The sequence below is a fragment of the Sinocyclocheilus rhinocerous genome, unplaced genomic scaffold (genome assembly GCF_001515625.1).
Source record: "Sinocyclocheilus rhinocerous isolate Xijiao unplaced genomic scaffold, SAMN03320098_v1.1 scaffold1420, whole genome shotgun sequence".
NCBI lineage: Eukaryota > Metazoa > Chordata > Actinopteri > Cypriniformes > Cyprinidae > Sinocyclocheilus > Sinocyclocheilus rhinocerous.
This window is the reverse complement of record NW_015666537.1, coordinates 10543-35002: the sequence shown is the minus strand read 5'-3', so window position 1 is coordinate 35002 and position 24460 is coordinate 10543. Positions and strand designations below refer to the sequence as shown.

Sequence of the window (24460 nt, the reverse complement as noted above, 5' to 3'; positions counted from 1 at the left end):
TGCCTTATCATGTAGGGGTAGGTTCAAATGATCAAATAGGAAGAATGCCAAAATGACTGCTAAATGAGTCAGTTTTTATAGTAAGGTAACGGGTGTTTATTGTATTATGGTTTCTATATATTAGCTAAGGTCAGTTTAATTCTACTTTAATTAAATCGATTTAGCTCAATAAAAATTTAAGCTGTTATCAATTTAATTAAAGTAATGGATTTTTTATATTACATAAAGCTAATTTATGTAATAATCAATACAATTTATATATCAGATATCAATATACTATCTGTTGTAAAGTTAGTTTCGATCCTTAAATTTGAATGCACTCTGTTTTCTTTTGGAATTTTCCTTTGCCGGCAAAATATGAGAGTATTTATGAGATAAATAACCAACTGTGGAAATTAAGATATTGTTTAATGGAATGTTTAAAATAAAAAAACAATATCATTTCTGTTCTACTAGAGTTGATCACATGCTGCTCGAGGCCTATAACAGCAGTCTTGTGATATTTCTTTAATAAACTATTGTTGCGTTGCCTTTGTTGTTTAATTGTGTTTATAAATTGAATTACGCGCCAAAGTTCACATGTTGAAACTGCCTGGCCCTTAGTCAGGGTCTATATTTAACAGATCTAGTGGCCATACAAGGTCGTGGCTGCACGCTGCAATCTGCAGAGTGGCAGCATTATTTTTGTTCAGTGAAGTCTCGTCTTGTCGGCTGCCCCATACCCGCCGCTGTGCCTGGATTTTCACTGGCTTCTCATTTTTTGGAGTTTGCCCCTTCTTCTTTTTGCAAAAGCAACTTTGACTTGGTAAGTTACTTTGTATTTCTAATCGAGAAATATTCTCGATTAGAAGAATATCTAATCTTCTAATCTTAGCTTAGTCTAAATTTATGAATTAGTTACCATCACAACAGACAAAACTAGTTGCTCATATAATTGAATGGTGTCTGATATTATACTTTGAATAACTACTAGTAGCAGTTTTGTAGGACCATGTAGCCTATTTTATTCTTGCTGTTGTGATATCAAGTCATTTAAATTATGTCATTTTCACTTGAACAAGAATGTGTCTGTTACCAGTTTGGAACAGTAAACAAAGATACATAGACAAATGTCTTGGATATGTGTGTTGGCCCATACAGTATTCCTGAAAAATACGTGAAAGCCAAAACTGGAATTTACACTCTCAAAAAGAAAGGAAAAAAAAGTGCATAAAAAGTATGCATTTAGGCGTACAGCTTTTGACTGGGGACACCAGTGTACCCCTGTACCCCTCATCAATGTTTTTTTTTCCCTCCCAGTGTACATTCATGATTACAATTGTAAGTGTTTGGAATCATGTGCATTTGAATTAACATTCATTGGGAATTGTACTTGAGACTGCAAGCGGAGAGAAAGGGGTCCGTGGGCCGATCTAAAAAGCACTTCAGGATGTCAGAATCCTTAAAACTACAGAAGGAACAGCAGCAACGGGACCTTGAGACGCACTATGAGAGCACCTATCACCAAGGCTCCCTGTCATCTGTTAGCCGCCAGTCTTATGCTGCTTATGTGAGCAGCCATGGGTAAGAGGACATAGGGGACATTGTCCCTGTGCTCATGCTGCCCTGAAGAATGGCCCCTATAGAGCAACCCACTCACAAGTGCTGCTTTTTATACCAGTGCTTTTATAACACATTCCATGCTGCTTACTTGAAAACGTGTGCATCACATGAAGTACCTACCATAACCCTTTCATTATAACCTTATGATGTTTGTTTGCTTTAAAACAGATCAGCAAAGTACGCTAATGAACGCTAATGCATTTTCTTTTATTATCTGTTATCAGTTTCAGTTTGTGATGACCACAAATTACGTCAGAGCTTGGCGATTGCAATGACAAAACAATAATCAAACCAATGACAACATAGATTCTAAAATCAAGTCATCTACAAAACAACTTTGTTTTTCTGTGGTAAATGCAGAGATATGTATTTTCATCTTTCTTATTTAAATATTTTTGTGTAAATAATCATTGGTGCTGTATGCAGATGCTGTTGTGTGCTGCAGTTTAACAAGCAAAAATATGTCACTTCTTTTATAGAGAAATTGATTTTTAATGATCATGTATAAACCCTTTAAACAATGATATATGCTTTTGTAGAAGCCTTAAGTCACTGTCATTTTAGTTTTTAAGGTGTTTAATAGCCAAATTCCTGTTTAATAACTTAACTTCACCATCACTTCACCAATCAGAGAAGTTACTGTTGCCATGGGAATGAATATTGCTTCTAAAGTGCTCAGCAGCGAACACCCACTCACGTGACACAAAGCAGATTTTCCCTATACTCTCAAACTGCTTATATATTTGTATATTGTATAATATATCTGTATCTGATTGTACAAACAGATGCGCTGCCTCACACTCACTTCATTGGTTGGGCAAATATAGCTGTCTGACTGATTCTCCCTTTGTTTACACTATAATTGGTTTGTAATGTTGTGATTTACCTCTTCGCTAGTTGATTTGGTTCATAGCTTAAAACTTTTTTTTGAATTTTTTTTTTATTTTTTTTAAATCCTTAGAGCATGCATGGAAAAAAATACTTAAGCATAAGCCAGCTGAGTGTGCGGTGGCTTTTGTGCTTTCTTGATGCTCATATGCATTGGTACTATGTTTATAAATGTTTAGGTCCGAATCCTTTGTTATAGAGGAACATATGTGCTGTTGAGGACTGCATGATGCCATGACCCTGTGGCTGGAAGTATTTGAGCCTCTGTGGGAGTGAGCCAAAGTTATTAATGGTCTTAGAGATTATTTATGGTCACTGAAACTTGAAATCACAGTAGTTGAGCTGGACTGTAACTGTACATAAACTGTACAAGTTAGTTCATTCAAAAATGAAAATGCTGCCATCATTTACTCACCCTTGTTTTTTTACAAGTCTGTATGATTTTCTTTCTTTTGTGGGGCATAAAAGAAGACACTTTTGAAAGTCATACAGGCTTGTAACGACATAACGCTAAATGATGAAACAATTTTAATTTTTGTTGAGATATCGTGTTGGTGTATTGGTGCTCTCAGAAATCTGATATTGTCATATTATTTACCAGTTATGACAATTTATTAGTATTTCTGATGGTTGTTATTTGTGCAGAAATTGCCACATGTACGCTTTGAATATGGCAAACCAAACCCTGATATGGTTAATATAATTTTTTAGAGTTGTAGAATATGTTCCTGACAGCAATTTTAAATTGTTTGCCTATAGTTGTTCAAGAGAACAATTAGCAAAATATGCATTTTGTATTATTGAAACAATCAGATGGATTGGAAGCCGCTGTAATCCCAAAATATTTTGTAACAGTCTAAGAGATAAAAGGATCAGCCTCTCAAATAGCAGACAGAGCTCTATGTTTTATCTATAAAACAGTCCAAAGCCCATAATGCCAGTGGCAGTTGTGAGTGAGTGTTAGGATCATATACATACTAAATGGATTATCTCCGGCTGACATGACATTTCACGTAATGTTTGTTTCCAGCTAGTCATGATCTTTCTTGATCACAATTAACAAAATTTGCATTAAAAGATATAAAAAATGTCACGTAGTGTTACTTTTTTGGAATATTTTTGGTGTGCTAATGAGGAATGTTGTAACATGAAGGATGTTCACATACACAGTAACAATATTCTGGAGTGATTTATATCGATTTAATTGCTTTAATAAGCTACAGTGCTGCTTATCTCAGGCTTTTTGAGTTGTTTTCTTAATAAATTCTTAATGGCAGAGTCTACAAGTTTGTTTTGCGATTCGGCCCGAATCAGTTTTCTAAAACTGTGTTTTTGAAAAATCACATACCCTGCCTTTAATATAGTGGATGTCTCTGCTAATATTTACTTTCCACTAACACACTAAGATTGACTTTCTCTAAAGTGTTTTTGAAAAATCACATACCCTGCCTTTAATATAGTGGATGTCTCTGCTAATATTTACTTTACACTAACACACTAAGATTGACTTTCAAGTGACTCTATTCCATCCTATTTCATTAACCCTGCTGAAATATTGAACATTTTGTTCCATTGGCATTAAGAAGATTTAAGGGAAAAAAAATAATTCAACTGACTTTTTTTTGATGGAATAATGGAAAAAAAGATATTTTCAGCCATATACAAAATCTTTTATGCATTTTGCCATATAATCCAACTGTTTGTTTATTGGTGTTGTTGATGTTCACTGTTGTTTAGGCACAAGATTTCAAAGAAAGAGAAGAAACTGAGCGCTTTCTCTAAAAAAGAAAAGCGCTCGTACCTGGCTGTGGACAAAGAAGACGAAATCATTGGATACGTTGTGCCAGTCTTCAGAAGCAGGTGATTGCATAGTTTACTCAATGGAGTTTTACATTTGATAATTACAGTTGATGTGTAATGTCTGTTTGTGAATGTTCTGTTGATTAATCTAATCGATTAATTTTGGCACACGGAAGAAGACATGCCTTTTTTGATTTGAGCAAATGTAAACTTATAATTATTGTTACTTTGTATTTTTAATTATGAAACTATATATTTATTTGTCTAAATTGTATCAGTCCAATCAAATCACACCCTTTGCAGATCATTTGCTTTACACTGAAAAGAGAAAATTTAAATGTAATCGAGATACTATTATAGTTTTGAATTAGTATTAAAATCTAATATTTTGATTAAACATTTTTTTATATTTTCAGTTTCATTAATTTTTTTTAAGTTTTAATAAATTTGTTGTGTGTTTTTGTATTTTTTTTATATGTTTAAATAGTTTTTATTAATTTTTATTTTAGTTTTAGTCATTTTAGTACATCAACTAAATGAAAATGAGAAATGTTGCCTTGGCAACTAGCTAAAATAAGTTGTTAAATATATTTTTATTTTATTTGTTAATGTAATGAAAATGTGTTTTTATGGTTTTTGTTTCAATTAACTATATTAACCCTGACTGAAAATTCTGTCATTGTCTCTCCTTCATGTCTATGAAACTCATTAGACCTTTTTTAAGTTAAAGCAAGAGTTGATCCCAGGTCCCTTTGCTGACTAATTAAAAACTGTACGTCTAGACTAACATGGATCTCATATGGCAAACAGTATTAGTCAATATTGGGTCAGGCTGCTCATTAACTTAATCTTCTCAATTAGTCATTTGGCTACCCAGGATCTGATGGAGACTCAGGAGGAGGTGAAGGAGGAGGGTGTGGGGTATGTCGTTATGAGGAACCTGTTCTCCAGGGAGACCGACTTCAAGATGAGAACTGTGAAGAAGTCCAGAGAGACCAGTTTGAGAGAATCTGCTGAACGCCTGTCTCTGAGCAGGAAGGTTTGACCTAAAATGTTTAACAAGATGCTTATATAAAACATTGCGCCTTTAACTGTCAAAAAAGTTTAGTGCAACTTTTTGTATGCCAAAACCGTATCTTGAGGCTTATTGTAACACAAATTTTTCTGATTTAGAACTATTCCAACAGTGTCAGTATTTATATGATTGTTTTGTCTTAGGGTCCTAATTTATGTTTGTTTTTTTTACACAAGATGCACGAGAAAGAGGAATTCCAAAAGAAGATGAATCCAGACAGTTTGACTCACCCCCCGGAGTTCATCGTGAAACCACGTGGCCAGACTGTGTGGGAGGGGAAGAGTGTGACGCTGCACTGCACAGTGGCTGGATGGCCCAAACCCCGCGTGTCCTGGTCAGAAACATTTCAATTCCAGCAGTACTGGATAGATATAATCATTAATCCTAGGTTTAATTGAACTCTGTTCTGTTTCTCTTCATCTAACTGGGCTTTTCAGGTACAAAAACAATGTTTTAATCGATGCTAAGGCTCACCCTGAGAAATACTTCACAGAGAGCCAATACAACATGCATTCTCTGGAAATCAAGAAGTAAAGAAAGTTTTTGTTCATTTAATGATGTTTGTGAGAGTTGTTCAAATCGCGGTAATCTAATACGGTTTTAATGATAATTAAAAGATGAAACGGTAATACTAACCGTGGGGAATTTTATCATGATTTATCGCCAAAACGGTAATCGTTACATCCCTATTGTGAACGTTTATTTGCGATTCTTTATTATATTGCACTAAATGCGTGGGATGATTTCATTTATTAGTAATATCAGAAGCATGGAAAAGATAAACGTTAAAGGCATGACTGTTATTTTTTGATTCTGTTCAAATGATATTTTATATAACTATATTATATTGAAATGATAATAAAATTATTCTTGTGGGTTGCAGTTGTAGTTTTAGCGATACTGCTGAGTACCGAATCTCTGCACTTAATGTGAAGGGAGAAAGTTCTGCGTTTGCTCCTGTCATTATTAAAAGTGAGTATTTCACTTTTTTAAAATGGATTTCAAATCTTAAATTATTTTTAAATAATGTTTTACATGCTCTCAGAATCAAACTGTTGTGCACTGATGGCTCAGATCTTGCCTTCAAAAATAAGAAGCAAATCAGGAAGACTGGATCTGCAGCCATTTTAGCATGCATGATCAAATAATATTGTATTTTATTAACCTGAATTATTTTAGAAATTATGGATATTTTTAGTTAATGAAGGACATAATTAAGGGGTCATCTGCCGCATCCCTGTAAGTTGTACTCTTAAGTCGTTGTTTTGTCTACTGAATGTAGAAACTGTGCTTATACTTGTGTGTAACTCACTCTGGTCTGGTTTACAGCTGCTGTCCTCTTGACATGCTATTTTAAGGCCCTTGCAGCACCTCAGTTTGTCCTGTGTTATTCTAGAGTAACTAGAATAACGTCTTTCCACTGCCTCTGCACAGGCTAATGCTATGAAATATCTCGACTGGGTCTTTATTATTTAATATTGTTTGGTGTATCAATCATGTGCACCAAGGTCAGCTGTAATCTTTAAAGAGAAGCAGTTGGTTGTGTTTGCAGTGCACTATGCAGTTATGCAGTTCCATTAAACATTTTTCACTTCGAAAGCACTAAAACGTTTATTTGCACTTTCATTCTAAAGGATTCAAAGAAGGAGAAGAGGTGACTGAAAGGCCCCGTAAGTTTCCTGTACCATATAATTCTCTTTTATGCTCACATCTGTACTCATATAAAGCAAGTGTTTACAAATGTAATGTTTTGGCCTTTACAATAAACTGTACAGCTAATTTATAACAGTTTCTTCATTTGAATGTGTGTAATAGAAATTATTTGACCTTTAAGCTGTTTGTATTCATATTCCGCTCAGATGGTTACAGCCCTGAATATGGTGTGACCTTCAACACTACCATCATTGACAAGTTTGACGTTTCTTTTGGCCGTGAGGGAGAGACCATGAGTTTGGGCTGTACAGTCATTGTCTACCCCACTGTGAAGCGCTACCAGCCAGAGATAGTGTGGTACAGAAATGGTAAGTATGAACACTAAGTGCACCATGAAGTTATTGTGCATTTTAAAAAGCTACTTGCAAATTTACTGACGCATAAATCACCATCTTCTAAGCATTGTCCTCCTCTGTGCTCTTTATATTCAGGAGCTATTAATTAAAATGCAACAGCTTACAGTCTATAATAATACCTTTTCTTTATCAGGTGTCGTCTTGTCACCTTCAAAGTGGGTGCACATGCACTGGAGTGGTGAGCAAGCCACTTTGACCCTTGTGCATCTGAACAAAGAAGATGAGGGTCTTTACACTCTGCGTGTCAATACCAAGTCAGGTTTTGACACTCACTCTGCCTATGTGTTTGTCAGAGGTGAGTCCTGCCTGTACACTTGTGCCGAGTAGTCTTAAGTTGAAAGGCAATGTCTTATTGTCCTTGCACAAGCTGTGTGCACTGTATCTTTAAGAGTTACCACATGCATTAGGTTTCTCTCTGGGAATGCTGCTTCTATCTTTGGTTGATGGCACTAAAAACAGTCAGTCTGAAGAACAAGTTACACTATCGTTCAAAGGTTTGGGGTCTGTAACTTTTTTATTTTTTTTATTTTTTAAGAAATCAGTACATTTATTCAGCAAGGACGCGTTCAATTGATCAAAAGTGACTTAAATGTGATTAAAAAAGATTTCCAAATCAAAGAATCCTGAAAAAAAGTATTGGTTTCAAAAGTATCACAAATTTGAGAACAACCGTTTTCAACATTTCATAATAATAAGAAATGTTTCTTTAGCAACAAATCAGCATATTAGAATGATTTCTGAAGGATCATGTGATCATGTGTGAAGACTGAAGTAATGACTGCTGAAAATTCAGCTTTGCTAACATGGGGATAAATTACATTTTAAAATAAATAAAATTGAAAATAATATATAATTATATTTAATAATATTTCACAATATTATTATTTTATGATCAAATAAATGCAATAAATGAGCGTAAGAGACTTCTTTTAAAAACATAAAAAATTGTACTGACCCCAAAGTCTAAAATTTCATAGTGTACATTTTTACAGAAAATCAGAAATAAAATGTTAATATTTAATAGTTTTAATTTTTTTAATAAAATCTAATTTTATCCATTTTATTTGATTTTAGGCTTGTTGTTGGCTCATGAATGATACAAAATATATGTTTTTACGAAGTATTTGTGTTTGACATCATCTCATAAGCCCTTAGGGTTACATGATGAGATCATTAAAACGCTTCCTAAGTTAAGAGAGAGCTGAAATTAGCTAGCTGCATTCACAGAGCGGAGCCGCTGTTCTGTATCTTACTTTGCCATAATTAGATATGACATTTGTGTGTATCAGATGCTGATGTGGAAGAGGAGGGGGTTCCTGTTGCTCCTCTTGATGTGCGTTGTCATGATGCTAATAAAGACTATGTGGTTGTTACCTGGAAGCAGCCAGCAGTGGAGGGAAGCAGTTCTATCATTGGCTACTTCATTGACAGGTGAGTCATATGCCATCAGCAGTGAGATAATAAAGCTCACATCAGTGTTCCTCATTTAAATATTTCTTTACAGGTTGGAGGTTGGCACTCATCATTGGACCCAGTGTAATGACACTCCAGTGAAGTATGCCCGTTTTCCTGTCACTGGGCTTACTGAGGGCCGCTCCTACACCTTTAGGGTGCGAGCCCTCAACAATTCTGGTGTGAGCCGCCCGTCCCGGGCCTCTGACCCTGTAGTTGCCATGGATCCATCAGACCGTGCCCGCCTTAGAGGTGAAGGATATATGAATAAAGACTAAAGAACAAAGAAAAAACTATAACAAAGCCAATCGGTTTTGCTTATGAGTATGTTGTTTCACAGCTGGTCCCTCGGCTCCATGGACTGGAATGATCAAATTCACTGAGGAAGACCCCACAGGTAAAAAAAAAAAAGAAAATTAAAAAAAAAAGTTTGGAGTTGGTAAGATGTTTAATTATGTTTTTAAAAGAAGTATATTATGCTCAACAAGGCTGCATTTATTTGCCAAAAAATACAGTAAAAACAGTAATATTGTAAATTATTATTACAATTTAAAATAACTGTTTTCCATTTGAATATATTTTAAAGTGCAATTTATTCCTGTGATAACAAAGCTGAATTTTCAGCAGCCATTACTCCAGTCTTCAGTGTTACATGATCCTTCAGAAATCATTCTACAGTAATATGCTGATTTGCTGCTGAAGAAACATTTATTATCATCAATGATGAAAACAGTTGTGCTGTTTAATGTTTCTGATGAATAGATGATGAATAGAAAGAACAGCATTTATTTGAAATATAAATCTTTTGTAGCATTGTGAATGTCTTTACTGTAATTTTTACTTTAATGAGTCCTTAAAAGTATTAATTTCTTTTAAAAGAAACTTTTGAACAGTAGTGGGAATTAAAAGTGTGTGTGTGTGTGTGTGTGTGTCTCTGTGTGTGTGTGTGTGTGTGTGTGTCTGTGTGTGTCTCTGTGTGTGTGTGTGTGTGTGTGTGCCTGTTTTTGTGACATATGAGGACACAAATTTGTATAATGACAGGTATTACAAGGAGAAGGTGAACATGGAAAACTCATTTTATCAATTGTTTTCATTTCTGCAAGTAAATCTATGCATATTCTAGGCTTTGTCTAGGCATTGCAGCATTATAATGGATATTATAAAAATTCATATTCGTTTATAGATTTTCTACAACAGTGTTATTAAATTATTAACTAAAGATTAACTTTAAGTAAGTGTTAGATGACAGCAAAGATAATCAAAATGTAAAAATAGAGGAGAAATAATGTGTGGAAGTAACTGCAGCATTATTCCTCTTGTCTCTTTCAGTGGGGGTTGTTCCTGGTCCACCTACTGACCTGGCTGTCACTGAGGCTACTAAAAGTTACGTGGTACTGAGCTGGAAGCCACCCATCCAGAGAGGACATGAGGGTGTCATGTATTATGTGGAGAAGGTGAGGTAGAGTGTAAGGTATAAAGTATTTGATTTTTACCTTGAATTGAGTTTTGCACATTTTTAGACTATCAAATCTTTTCCCAGTGTTTAGTAGGCACAGAGACATGGCAGAGGGTGAACACCGGGATGCCAGTGAAGTCCCCCCGCTTTGCCCTGTTTGACCTTGCTGAGGGCAAATCCTACAGCTTCCGTGTCCGTAGCTGCAACTCTGCTGGAGTTGGAGAGCCGTCAGAAGAAACTGGGGCGACTACTGTGGGAGACAGATTGGGTTAGTATTAGCACTTGATACAAAAAAAGAAAATGGGTTAGTGACACATGTTCTGAATTGCATGATAGAGAGTATGTTTCAAGACTTCTGTGACAAGTGCCTCAAAGGGGTCATATTGCACACTTTCTAATCCTACGTGGCATGAATTTGGGATGAGACCAACAGTATCAGTTCAGGAAAGTACCATTCAAAACTTTGGGGTCAGTAATATTTTATTAATACTTCCATTCCAGCAAGGATGCAATAATTGCATTAAAGTGACAGTAAAGAAGCTTATGATGCTACAATAGATTTCTACTTCAAATACAGTAAATGCTCTTATTTTGAACTTTCTATTCATCAAAGTATCCTGAAAAAAATGTATCATGGTTTCCACAAAAATATTAAGCAGCACAAATGTTTTCAACATTGATAATAATTAGAAATGTTTCTTGAGCAGCAAATCAGCATATTAGAATGATTTCTGAAAGATCATGTGACACTGAAGACTGGAGTAATGATGCTGAAAATTCAGCTTTGCCCTCACAGGAATAAATTACATTTTAAAATATATTACAATAGAAAACTGTTCTTTTAAATTGTAATAATATTTCACAATATCAATGTTTTTACTGAAGTTTGATAAGGAATATATTTTGATAATAAATAAATACAGATTTAGTGAGAGATTCCAGAGACTTCTTTCAAAAATATAAATCTTACTGCCCCCAAACTTTGAATGTAGTGTATGTCTACAATGGCAGAATGACAGAAATGCTTTATTTCAAAATAAATTAAAAAAATTCATAATTGGTATGATCCTGTAAATGAAAGTGTGGGTATGACTTGCCTTGAAATCAGATGAACGCCATTCTCTGTCTTTTATTTTATTTAATAATTTTTTTTTTTAGACCTGCCCTCTGTCCCAGGGCCTGTTATTCCCATTAGAAACACTGACACATCTGTGGTTGTGTGCTGGGGGGCATCTAAGGAGGTTAAGAATCTGGTGGGCTATTACATCGAGGTCAGCATCAATGGCAGTGGCGTGTGGGTTCCCTGCAACAACAAGCCAGTCAAAGGCACTAGGTATGCCAATCAAGTGACCCGAGATCGAAAACTGCTATAAATGTGCATTGTTATTAAAACTACAAATATTTTTATAATGAATTACAATAAAGCAGTTTATAAAGATATTTATACCAAGATATTATTATGTAACTGGTCTTAACTTGTGTTCTGTTGTGCAGGTTTGTGTGCCACGGGCTGAACACTGGGGACAAATGCGTATTTAGGGTGAAGGCTGTGAATGCTGCAGGATACAGTGGAAGCAGTGCTGAATCTGAGGCCTGCATTGTACAAGCAAGCATTGGTGAGTATTGTTGTTTATAGCAGAAGTCTTGAACCTTTTTAAGGCCTAGGACCTCTTGGTGGATATAGAGACTAAACTGGTGTAACTAACAAGTAGCATGGCCTATAATTTACATACTTAGTTATGTTTACATAGCAAAACTGTTTAAATAGTTATTTTACATTTTACATTTTTTTCCAAATAAATTTTAATCTGAGCGAGGCACAATTAAATATTTATCTAAACTTTAGCTTTATATAAAAAAAATTGAAGGGATAGTTCACCCAAAAATAGTTCTGTCAACATTTACTCATCTACTTGTTCCAAACTTGTATGAGTTTCTTTCTTTTGCTGAACACAAAAGAAGATATTTTGAAGAATGTTGGTAACCAAACAGTTGACAGTAGCCATTGACTTCCGTAGTATTTCTTCCATTTCATTTCAACTGTTTGGTTACCAGAGTTCTTCAAAATATCTTCTTTTGTGTTCAGCAGAAGAAAGAAACTCATACAGGTTTGGAACAGTTTGAGGGTGAGTAAATGACAGAATTAAAATTTTGGGGTGGACTGTCCCTTTAATTTGAAGCCTGTGTGTAATGAATTCAGTCTGTATATTTTATGTTGTCTAACTTTGGGAAAGAAACCATTAAAAAAACATTTAATATCTGTGATTCATTCTTTCCCTGATGTGCGCCAGCACTTAGCACCATACTGTCCTTGACCAGTACAAAACCATTCTTCAGATTCACTCTATATGTGCAATACCTTCTCACTTAGCCTTCAATGCCATTCTAAAGTCAAGATTATACTGCATATATTGGCTGTGTTATTCATACTTTGCATACCACCAAGCTAAAAACACAAAGCCTGCATGCTGCATGAACATCTTTAGAAAGCTAGCCCTGCCTCTGTGTGCCCTGCCCTGCTATCAGAACTCCTTTAATTCCCTCAGAATCACACTGTCATTACTTGAGTGTATCCTGTGTGACACAAACATCCAGGTACTAAGATTAACAAAGCAGCCATGTGAAAGAGACAATAGGGGTATCTCGTTAACTATCCCAGACTGCAAAATGCACGTTGACTAAAAAAATTTATTTTTTTTCCTACTGATTTTGTGGTTAAATTGAACTTAGCCAACATATGATATATAAGAGCAGCATGCTTACTGACTTTGTATTGTACCTTGTACTGTGTTTGTTTGCAGAGTCTGAACAGCATGAACATATTATTGTTATTTTGACTCTGCATTGTTCAATAAAATGCAGAATGTGTGTATAAAATAACATGATTTAGTATTAAGAGAACATAACAGCTGAATTTCAGGTCATCAGGCTTTGATATCTATGCTGATGTCCTACTATGTCTTACATCAATTCTTTGTTTGGGTAACAGACGTAAACAGCCAATGTTTGAATGTTTTGTTGGGCTAAACTAAGTCTTGTCCTTCTGCAGCCGTCCCAAGCCCCCCCACCGGTGTGACCCTGCTGGAGAGGGTCCGTGACTACATGGTGCTGGGCTGGCAAGCTCCTACTAAAACTGGTGGAGCAGACATCAGAGGTTACTACCTGGATTACAGAACAGTGAAGGATGGAGTCACAAGCAAGTGGCATGAAATTAACCTCCAGACAGTCACTGGGACATCTTATAAAGTAGGTCATGATATCACAGTGCTGGATTTATGACAATTTGTGGATTTATTTAGCTTTATGAAATGAAAAACTTTGATAAAGTTAACAATTTTGATCACAATGCGCATGGTGCTGAAGACTGATCTGAATAACTGCTGTCCCTATTCCTGTCTCATTGACTTAGGTGACAGACCTGAAGGAAAACGTATTCTACCAGTTCCAGGTGCGTGCAGTCAATCGGGCTGGTATTAGTGAATCTTCCATACCCACGGTCGCCTTGGAGTGCAAGGAATGGACTGTGGCTGTTCCAGGTAAACCAGTCAGCATTTATGTCAGGCAATGACATTCTTATAGATATACATCCTTGTGTAAAACAGTATATGGGAGAGATTATAATGGGGAGGAGACAGACCACTTATAGGAAAATGATCAAGGAGTAGAAGAAATCATAATGCGTAAATTGTAAAGTGTAAATTGCATTTTTGAGTTTGTTTACTCTAGAACAGTGATTCTCAACTTTTTTGCCTCCAAGGCCCCCTTTTATCCACACCAATATTCAAGACCTCATGACTTTTCCAGCTGTTCGTTATTTTATAAACGAGGATTAATGATAAGGATTTTTTTCTTAGAATTTCTAACCAAAGAAAACATTTTAGAGCTTGGCATAACTATAAAAATGTTATTCATTATAAATATGACCATGGAATTTTATTCAAATGACCAACATTTTATTAATTTTACCTGCTCTAGAAATCACACTTTTATCAATAAAAATCATTAATTGTTTTGATTTGTCACATATTTTTCAGGTCTTGAGCCCACCTTGGAAGTTCATTTTATTGCTGATTTTAAATAAATATTTGTAAAAAAAAAGTTATATAAAATGTCGTTAAAAAGTAAAAATAATTTACATTCCTTAGGATTAATAGAAGCTGTACTGCCTATTAACTATTTAAGGTGGCCGCCAAACATGCTGATTTGCCACTGAAGGGACTTTGGTTAAATTTAGTCAACGATAATTCGTTTTTTTTGTCCATTTTACCTGCTGCGGTGATGTATCACAGGCAATTTCTCTGTGTGCATTTTACTTTTCAACAAACCCAGGCCCTCCTCATGGCCTCCGTGTCCAGGAGGTGCGTAAAGACTCTATGGTGCTTCTGTGGGAACCACCTACATTCAGTGGCCGCAGTCCTGTGACTGGATATTATGTGGACTATAAGGAAGAGAATGGCAGATGGAGATGTGTCCAAGAGAGATCCACAAAAAATACTTACATGAAGGTAATAAATGAGTTTTGTTTTAATTAAAGTGAGTGTTTTAGTTCTCACAGTTTAATCATTTCTTTTTACAGTATATAGTTCAAGTTCTGTTTTTAGAAAGGAGACAGAACTGTTCCCATGGCTTAATTGCAAATCAATTTCCTAGAACTGGCTTTTGCTTTTAATTATGTTTTTAATGTTTCTTTATTTTTCGTGTTGAGACATTTAGTTGTTATTCAAAAGAAAAGAAAGAACAAAATGTCAGACGGCTTTTTACTCATAATAGTTTTTTCTGTTTGATAAAGCTAACTGGTCTCCAAGAGGGTGTTTCCTACAGGCTGCGCATCCATGCTAAGAATGTGGCAGGGGTAGGTGGACCCTCAAAGGAAACCGATGCAATTTTGGCTGAGACCCGCCCTGGTGAGATTTTTTTCAAGGATATGGATACAGCTGTTTGTTGAGGAAAACATCTGTCACTCACCACCTGCATTTCTAATTTTGTTACACATGTTGGGTTCTCCTCAGGAACCAATGAAATTGTGGTGGATGTGGACGACGATGGTGTGATATCTCTGATCTTTGAGTGCTCCGATCTAAAAGAGGACTCTCAGTTTGTGTGGTCTAAAAACTACAAGGCCTTCACTGACACTTCTCGTCTCACCGTTCAGACTTCTGGGGTCAAGTAAGTTGACTTCTAAACTAATACAGTCTTTTACATATTTTGTTGAGATTGATTGTTTTTATGTTTGGATACGCAAATAACGTACATGTAAAGAAATAATAATATGAATTTTAAAATAACCTCAATAAGTTCCTCTGACCTAATCAAAAGCCAATAGATAGATTTTATTGAAGCTTTAGTCCTGTATTTTTATGTTATATTATATTATATTATATTGAATATAAGGGTTAACTAGATGTATTATTGTTGACAGAACCATGCATTTTCCTTTATGCAGGTCCAGAGCCATCTTTAATGACCCATCGTTGGAAGACTTGGGCATTTACTCCTGTGTTGTGACCAACACTGATGGTGTCTCTGCCAGCTACACGCTCACTGAGGAAGGTGAGTCACTTTCCTTTAATATGCGGTTGCAGACGGTGATATTCCATCCTATTACATTTCTTTGAGTGACATTCATGCTTAAGAAGGGAACACAAGGAGATCACTACTTCTTAAGGTCAGCTGAGAGTACAGCAGCTGCTGATTTCTTTTCCATAAACAATAAATAAATGGTTCCACACAACAAATAATTCATGTCAATAATCTTTTTTTCTCATAGTCGAGTAAAAAAGCACATGATGCAAGCTTTGTTGATTACATGCAATGTTGTTTACTTTTTGTAGGACTTAAGCGTTTGTTGGACATCAGCCGTGACCACCAGTTCCCCAGTAAGTATTTTACCTTGACCTACTCCAGACTTTTATAGTATAGTCAATATGCATACTTAATATACATTTACCAATCAGTAGGTTGTTGTAGGTTAATTGTGAGCAATTTTCTGCAGTAATTCCCTTTAAAAGTGAAATGACCATTGAGCTGCAGGAGAAGGGCCGTGTGCGTCTCTGGGCCGAAGTTGCCAAGTTCACTTCTAACTGCCAAGTGGAGTATGTATTCAATGATAATATCATCCATGAAGGAAAGGTAAGACATATCAGAACATTTTAGCTCCAGTGGACTTCACAAACTAACATTAATTGTCATGCAAACTTGGACAGCACACATGATCATGTTGTGTTTTGTTTTTTCAGAAGTACACAATGAACTTTAACAAAACCACTGGCATTACTGAGATGTTCATGGACTCACTGGAGGTTACTGATGAAGGAACCTTCACATTTAACCTTGTTGATGGCAAAGCAACTGGTCGCACCAGCTTAGTGCTTATTGGAGAAAGTGAGGTCATGTTTTAATTTGTTTATTTTTTAGTCACTTAATCTTTAGTATTCCTACAACTTATTGGTACAAACATATATATATATAACAAAACACGCAGTAAGCAAATAGATAAATTCTGAGATGTCTGAAACCACTAGTGATAATACTTATATTTCATAAATCATAATTTCTTTAATTTAAAAAAATCATAATTTTTCTGTCACTCATTTTTCACTCATATTGTTTTGAGTAAATAATAATAATAGTAATTATTATTAGTAGTATTATTATTATTAGCTTAACAATTTGAGTGAATAATCGGTGACAGTCTTAAGTATTTCTCATTCTTTTGTTTGTTTTAATTTGAAATGAAATCACTTTAAATTAGATTTTGAATCCCAGATTTGGACCCCACCATATATTTGTGTTCAACCCATTATGCAAACCAAACCAGTGAACCACTAGTACATCTCACTAGTACAGCAGCCTAACAGAGCTTTATATCAGTATGTCCTGTAGAGGGCAGAAGAATACCGTTTATAACTCCAAATCCAAATTAACTAGGCAGGTGGGGTGACAAGAAATGTGTTTTGTGTTCTAGCTTTTTGGGAATGTTTATGAATGGACTCTAAACAGAATTCAATACTCAAAATAAGCTGTATTCTGCATGCTTTGATAATTTTCTTCCATTTTTTTAATAATGCTGTTTTACAGAGTTTGCTGAGCTTCAGAAGAAATCTGAGTTTGAGAGAGCAGAGTGGGTCAGAAGGCAAGGTACACTGTCTTTACACTGTATTTTTTTGTGTTAAATCACATTTTAGTTGTTGAGTGACTGAAAATATTCTCCCACAAACAGGTCCTCACTTCGTGGAGTATCTCAGTTTCAAGGTCACCCCAGAATGTGATGTGCATCTGAAATGCAAGGTAAGGCTCTAGGAATCAAAGATGGGAACATGAAACCGTCTGTCAATGCCTCAGGTTGAAAAGATACTTGTTCAAATCCCTTTTTCCAACTTTCTCCTGATATAGGTTGGAAACATCAAACCTGCCACTGAGATTGCCTGGTTTAAGGATGGAATTGAGATTGAAGAGGATGATGAGGATGCTAAGAAGATCAAAAAATCAGATGAAGTGTTGATCTTTGACATTGGCAAGGTCAGACTTGGTTGGGCAAAGATGGGACTGTTTTCGAGCTGGGATTTCAGCATCCATATGATTATTATAATGAATGCATATTTGCTAGATGCAGTATTATACATATGCTACAGGCTTTGCTACGCTAAAAGCCACTCTCCTCTCTGACACACGGACTCATAAATGATGAGATATTTGCATAGTACTGAAGAATATATTTCTTTTCTTTATTCCTTTAGACATAAGGAGATATAAGTTATTTTTATTACATCTCAAAAGCCTTCCTGAAAAGTAATAGTCAGTGTTTAAAATCAGCATGAAATGAAAATGTACTTTCTTAATACATGCTCCTGGTCTTATTTTACATGATTCATCTGTATTTTTTCAATGAATAAAAAAAAAAGGTCTTCGTAATCTTTTATCCACATTTAATAACTTGCTCTGCCTCTAAAATTCCTTTCATTTTCGTCCGACATCACCTACGTTATTAACTAACAGCCAAATAGCTACTTAGCTACTTAGGCTTAGGTTTTGGCTTGTTTCAGGCTACTTTTTACGTAATGCATCCTTTCAAAAATCTTCACAATAGTTAACGCAGCAATGTAATGTTAATGTAATGAAGGATACAGCAATATTAGTAATAAAATCACATTATGGAAGTAAAATAGCCCTTGAAGGAATATATAATGGCATATGCACCTATGATGGATTCTATATTTATCATGCTTATCATGCCCTGTACTTTGAACAGACAGGATGCAAAACCTATTCAATTAATTATGACATTTATCAACATTTATGTCCATATATCATAAATATATGGTTCTTCCGTGTGTGAACCTTGGTTTTTAAAGGAAGCCATTTCCTGAATTCAATCAGATTTGGATGGCAGTTTTGTAAAGTAATGCAAATGATCATATTATGTGCAATCTGACTTCCATTTTGTAATATTAATGTGTTATAAATATTAAAAGCCATCTTAGTTTGACTGAATTCAACTACCAATAAGGTGCCAGTCCTGCTGGACTGAGAGAGGGGTGGATTTAATGCATGCTGCAGAAGAGAGGCAAACTCACTTGCCACTCCAGTAGGGGGCGCTGGCATTAACTGCAATGTTTGTTTAATTCACAGCTTGTTATTAAGAGCGAAAAGGCACAACGGAAACCTGCAACCGAAGAAAGTCCAAGCAAGCCAAAAGTCTGGAGCTTTGATTTATAAGTTGCCATCAGTGTCAATATGTTGTTATTTGTGATGGTGCTGTCTTTTCTACTCTTACTCTGTTGGCCTGCAGCATCTTCCGCAGGAGAAAAGCTTGGCTTTTCGGTCTGTTCTGTTAATTTAAATGTTGTTCAAAAATGTTTTAACTTCCGATTCGTATTGATAATACTAGTGTCCAGTGTCTGTGCCTCACTGTTCCCACAATTCCCCCAACAGATTTCAAAGAAAGATGCAGGAGTATATGAGGTTAAACTGAAGGATGAAAGAGGAAAGGACAAAACTTTGCTGAACCTGACAGATGCAGGTAGGAGCCACTTTGTCACCGGGCCTGATCAAAAATTCTGAATTTAAGGATTGGCATCCTTTCATTTGAAATGGAATTTGCATTGAACTGGCCACATCCTACGGGATGTTGAATTGAAATTTGAATTGGAATGACTGGTTGTGGAGTTCCCTGATTTGCAATTCAAAGAAATTTAGCACAGACATACAACAGAATTTCATTAGTCCAGCAGTGAAACAAAACCGGAAAAACAACTCCTTTAGGTATTTTGCTTGTTTCTCTCTATATGAAGATGTACTGTATTTAAATAACTTATTTATAAGACTTATTCTCTTATATTTAATATTTAAATATTTGATATTAATATTTAATATTATACATGTATATATATATACATAATAATAATAATTTATTTAATACATATTTACAGTTTTGGTCAAAATTTTACATTCACTTTGCAGTTTCTGCAAAATGTTAATTATTTTACCAAAATAAGATAGATCATACAAAATACATGTTATTTTTTATTTAGTACTGACCTGAATGAGATATTTCACATAAAAGACAGTTTCATATAGTCCACAAGAGAAAATAATAGTTGAATTTATATACCCCGTTCAAAGTTTACATCTGCTTGATTCTCAATGCCAGGGTTCCTCAAATCCGGTCCTGGAGGATCACTGCCCTGCAGAGTTTAGCTCAAACTTGCTTACCTGTGATTTTCTAGGGATCCTGGAGACCTTGATGAGCCTCCAGGGCAAGATTTGAGAAACACTGCTTAATACTGTGTTGTTACCTGGATGATCCACAGCTGTTTTTTGTTTTGTTTTGTGGTAGTTGTTCATGAGCCCCTTGTTTGTCCTGAACAGTTAAACTACCTGCTGTTCTTCAGAAAACTAATTTCCCACAAATTAATTGTTTTTTCAGCATCTTTTGTGTATTTGAATCCTTTCCAACAATGACTGTGTGATTTTGAGATCCATCTTTTCACACTGAGGACAACTGAGGGACTCATACGCAAAGGTTCAAACACTCACTGATGCTCCAGAAGTAAAAACGATGCATTAAGAGCCAGGGGTGTAAACTTTTGAACAGAATGAAGATGTGTACATGTTTCTTATTTTGCCTAAATATCTTTTTTTTTTTTCATTTAGTATACCGCCCTTCAGAAGCTACAGAAGATACTTTTATGTTTCCCAGAAGACAAAATAAGTTCAATTTACCCTGATCTTCAAATTCAAAAAGATTAATGCATATGCATCGTGTTTCCTTCTGGAGGATCAGTGAGCATTTTAACTTTTTGTAATAGTTGTATATGAGTCCCTCAGTTGTCCTCAGTGTGAAAAGATGGATCTCAAAATCAAACAGTCATTGTTGGAAAGGATAAAAATATGCAAAAGATGCTGGAAAACCAAAGAATTTGTGGGACCTGAAGGATTTTTCTGAAGAACAGCAGGTAGTTTAACTGTTCAGGACAAACAAGGGACTCATGAACAACTGTCACAAAAAAACAACAACAAAAAAACAGCTGTGGATCATCCAGGTAACAACACAGTATTAAGAATCAAGCGTATGTAAACTTTTGAACAGGGTCATTTTTATAAATTCAACTATTATTTTCTCTTGTGGACTATATGGTAACATCTTTTATATAAAATATCTTATTCAGGTGAGTACTAAATAAAAAATAACATGCATTTTGTATGATCCCTCTTATTTTGGTAAAATATTTAACATTTTGCCGATACTGCAAAGTGTATGTAAAATTTTGACCACGACTGTATATAATTCTATAATATAGGCTTCATATTGAAAAATTTAATTTATAATGTTTATTTTTTTGAATTTCTGTGTCATTACATTCCAATTTAAAAACAACTCTCACCTATCAGTAATTTAATTGTTTTGACTTTTTTTTTCAGTAGTCAGTCTATTTAAATGTGATTATTATCTTTTTCAGGTTATCAAGCAGTGCTGAATGAAGTATTTAGAGTTATTGGTGAGTGTCTTGCCATCAGTCCTTCACCACTCAGCATTATTGAATGTACAGTAACATGATGCTCCATTGGGAATGTGCTCTCAAGCACTTAAATCGGATCAGTGCATGTCATGTAATTTTCATGCATTTCTTTCTCTGTTCTTGTAGCCAATTCTTCAACCGAGCTCAAGGTTATGAGCACAGAACATGGAATCATTCTCTACTCATTCGTTGTGCACTATATTGAAGATCTCCACATTGGCTGGCTTCACAAGTAGGCTTCCTGCCGCCCTTCTTTATCTACCAGTGTGTGTGGGCTGTTTTAATGTGACTTCAGTGTCACATTAGCCACATAAAAGAGTATATTGAAACAGTCTCAGACAAAATTTCTTCCCAAAACTAATCCAATCCAAAGTTTTGTCAATTAGTTTGTTCACTGTACCGTATCACCTCAAGAAACCATGGCCAATGACCATGTGTGTTTTCCCTTTGTTTCTAACTGGCTCCAGAGAATCAAAGATCTCCCACTCAGACAGAGTGCAGTGTGGAGTCACCGGAGAACAGCTGTGGCTCAAAATTAACGAGCCCACCGAGAAGGATAAGGGCAAATATGCCATTGATATCTTCAATGGCCAAGGCAGCGTCAAGAGAGTTCTTGACCTGTCAGGACAAGGTAAGAGCTCAGGTGTTCCAGCACAAGCAACCTTGCAGTACTTCTGCATTCATTCTAGGATATTGTGAACTTATTTTGTTATAGTTTACTGTAATTTATTGTATTTATTTTTATTATTTATTATATTTTATATACAATTTCATTTATATACCTAGTATTACCTTTACATTATTCTGTTTTAATGATTTATCCCCCTATCATTCCATTACAAAGAATGGGAGGAAGCATTTGAAGAATTCAAGAGGCTGAAGTAAGTTTAAACTAATGAAAACCTTCATATTCTATTAATGTGACAAGAATTTGTTAATTTTCTACTTTTTTATGGTCAAGACCTCCTTGCATAAGCTGTGAGAATAACACTAAAATAGACCACCCATGAGTGCGTCACAGGAGGCTTGCAGTGAAGCATTTCCTGATATTGAAAAATGTGAGAAGCATGTATCAACTTTGGAGTCACTATTTAAAGACCTAAATAACCACGTGTTTATCTGTCTTTCCTTCCTCAGGGCAGCGGCCATAGCAGAGAGAAGTAAGTGATTGTCTTTGCTGTTATTATTGTGCTCTGACATTGTGTACAGATTCACAATGTCATGCCATAAAAGCAATCCAATTTGAATGTTTCAGTTGCAGCATTATTATTCTGTGTTCAGTAGATGAAATTAATATGCCTGAACAAACATTTCATCACAATTCCTTTCTTTAGAGAGAACAGATATTGATTTGGTTCATCACATATTAAAGCTTCTTGAAACAGCTTATTAAATGGTTTGTGTATCTGCAGATCGTGCTCGTGTGGTGGGTGGCCTACCTGATGTAGTCGCCATTCAGGAGGGCAAGGTAATACAATCAATCATATATGTGCATCATATTTCGTAAAGAGTTTATTGATAATGTGGTCTGACATTTCATTACTCTTCACCCTTTTCAGTCCCTTAACCTCACTGGCAACGTATGGGGTGATCCAGTTCCCGAGGTCAGCTGGGTGAAGAATGATAAAGCGCTGTTGTCTGACGATCACTACACGCTGAAGTTTGAGCATGGCAAGTTTGCCAGCATCACCATCGCTGCTGTTAAAACCATCGACTCGGGAAAATACGCCCTGCTGGTGAAGAACAAGTATGGCACAGAGGCGGCAGAGTTTACCGTCAGTGTCTACATCCCAGAGGATGAAGGCGAGAAGAGGGAGTAAAGACACGCACAGAGGGAGGGAGGGGTTTAACAGATGACCAGTATACCTTCCAAAGCATTTTAATTCAAAGCATGCCCACCCACAGTGCAATATTGTATGGTTTTCCCTTAATTAAACATGTTGGTGATTAAAAAATAAATAATTCATCAAACTGAAATAATTTTCTCAAATAATGTGACCGATATATGCTAGGCTTTTTGGCTTTTCACACTATACTTAACCCAGGATTAAAGGGATAGTTCATCAAAAAATGAAAATTCTGTCATCATTTAATCACCCTCAAGCTGTTGAACACAAAAATATATATATATTTTGAAGAATGTTGGTAACCAGTTGACCATAGCCATTGACTTCCATAGTATTTTTTTTTAATACTGTCAATGTCAGTGGCTACCGTCGACTATTTGGTTACCAACAGTGTCTGTGCCACGAGAGGGACTGGCCTGGCCACTTCGGTCCTTGTGCCCCCCACCTTACTGATTTCTACAGGGGGACAACCACACAGGCATGTGATTTCTACCACGGCCGAGGCCCCCTATAGAAACGCAAATGCCCCCCACCCCCTAGTTTTTATGTTTACCAAAATATATTTTTCTGGGCTCACAGAAGAAGAAAAAAATTCATAGAGGTTTGGAACAACTTGAGAGTGAGTATGACAGATTTTTCATTTTTGGGTGAACTATCCCTTTAACATTTTTTAAATTATGAGTTAAGTCTACTCTAATGCCTTAAGCAGGGTTTCACATTTGGAATTTGGAATTTGGGGAGCGAGGTTATGAAGCCTTTCTGCCATTCTGGCTTCAAAAGTATACAGTGTGAATTGCTAACCCAGACTAATGTATTAACTGTATGGAAAAGTAAACATATTGAGGTGTTAACCTTACAATTGTGGTGCCATAGGTATTTCTAATGTATAAGCCTAATGAAATATGGGCATTTCTTAATCTTGGGTTAAAAAAAAAGTTTGCGAAGCCCATTTTGCAACTTATGATATATGTATCTCATTGCTTTATGTAATCGCAGTGTACCTGCAGGTAATAAAGACATTTGGGTAAGACAATATTAACATGTTTTGAATTAAAACGCTTTGGGTGTTGCTTATTTCTAAGCATAAATTGGAACATAGTGCAAAATTAGCATGTATCTCAACTTGTCTGATTTTAATTCAAATTGGTTGTGTAGTTTCCAGTGTCAGTCTACTGCTTTGTGAAAAATTCTCATTTAACAGTAGACAACAGAATGTTAAAGGTTAATAAACCAATCATGTGTTTTGGTAAATC

The 24460-nt window shown here is 35.6% G+C and overlaps 1 protein-coding gene across 3 annotated transcripts; it reads left to right on the top strand.

Moving 5' to 3' along the window:
- The first annotated feature begins 647 nt into the window (after positions 1-647).
- On the top strand, positions 648-23467 carry LOC107732591 (M-protein, striated muscle-like). Of its 3 annotated transcripts, XM_016543958.1 has the most exons (38): positions 648-805; positions 1300-1563; positions 4228-4350; positions 5152-5329; positions 5542-5699; positions 5803-5895; positions 6249-6337; positions 7000-7035; positions 7225-7386; positions 7568-7729; positions 8724-8865; positions 8939-9138; positions 9227-9283; positions 10216-10340; positions 10427-10610; positions 11501-11675; positions 11837-11958; positions 13392-13588; positions 13752-13878; positions 14672-14847; positions 15132-15246; positions 15352-15508; positions 15786-15892; positions 16174-16218; positions 16335-16471; positions 16579-16723; positions 17420-17479; positions 17562-17629; positions 17735-17860; positions 18971-19036; positions 19274-19361; positions 21301-21339; positions 21487-21592; positions 21828-21991; positions 22205-22241; positions 22498-22520; positions 22773-22828; positions 22920-23467. In XM_016543958.1, exons 2-38 carry the CDS (start codon positions 1430-1432, stop codon positions 23178-23180), a joined length of 4440 nt encoding a protein of 1479 aa, XP_016399444.1. In that variant the 5' UTR covers positions 648-805; positions 1300-1429; the 3' UTR covers positions 23181-23467. The 3 variants fall into 3 exon arrangements, with proteins under 3 accessions (XP_016399444.1, XP_016399442.1, XP_016399443.1); XM_016543956.1 differs by lacking the exon at positions 18971-19036 and having other exon boundaries at positions 649-805; XM_016543957.1 differs by lacking the exons at positions 1300-1563; positions 18971-19036 and having other exon boundaries at positions 649-805.
- Positions 23468-24460: the final 993 nt, after the last annotated feature.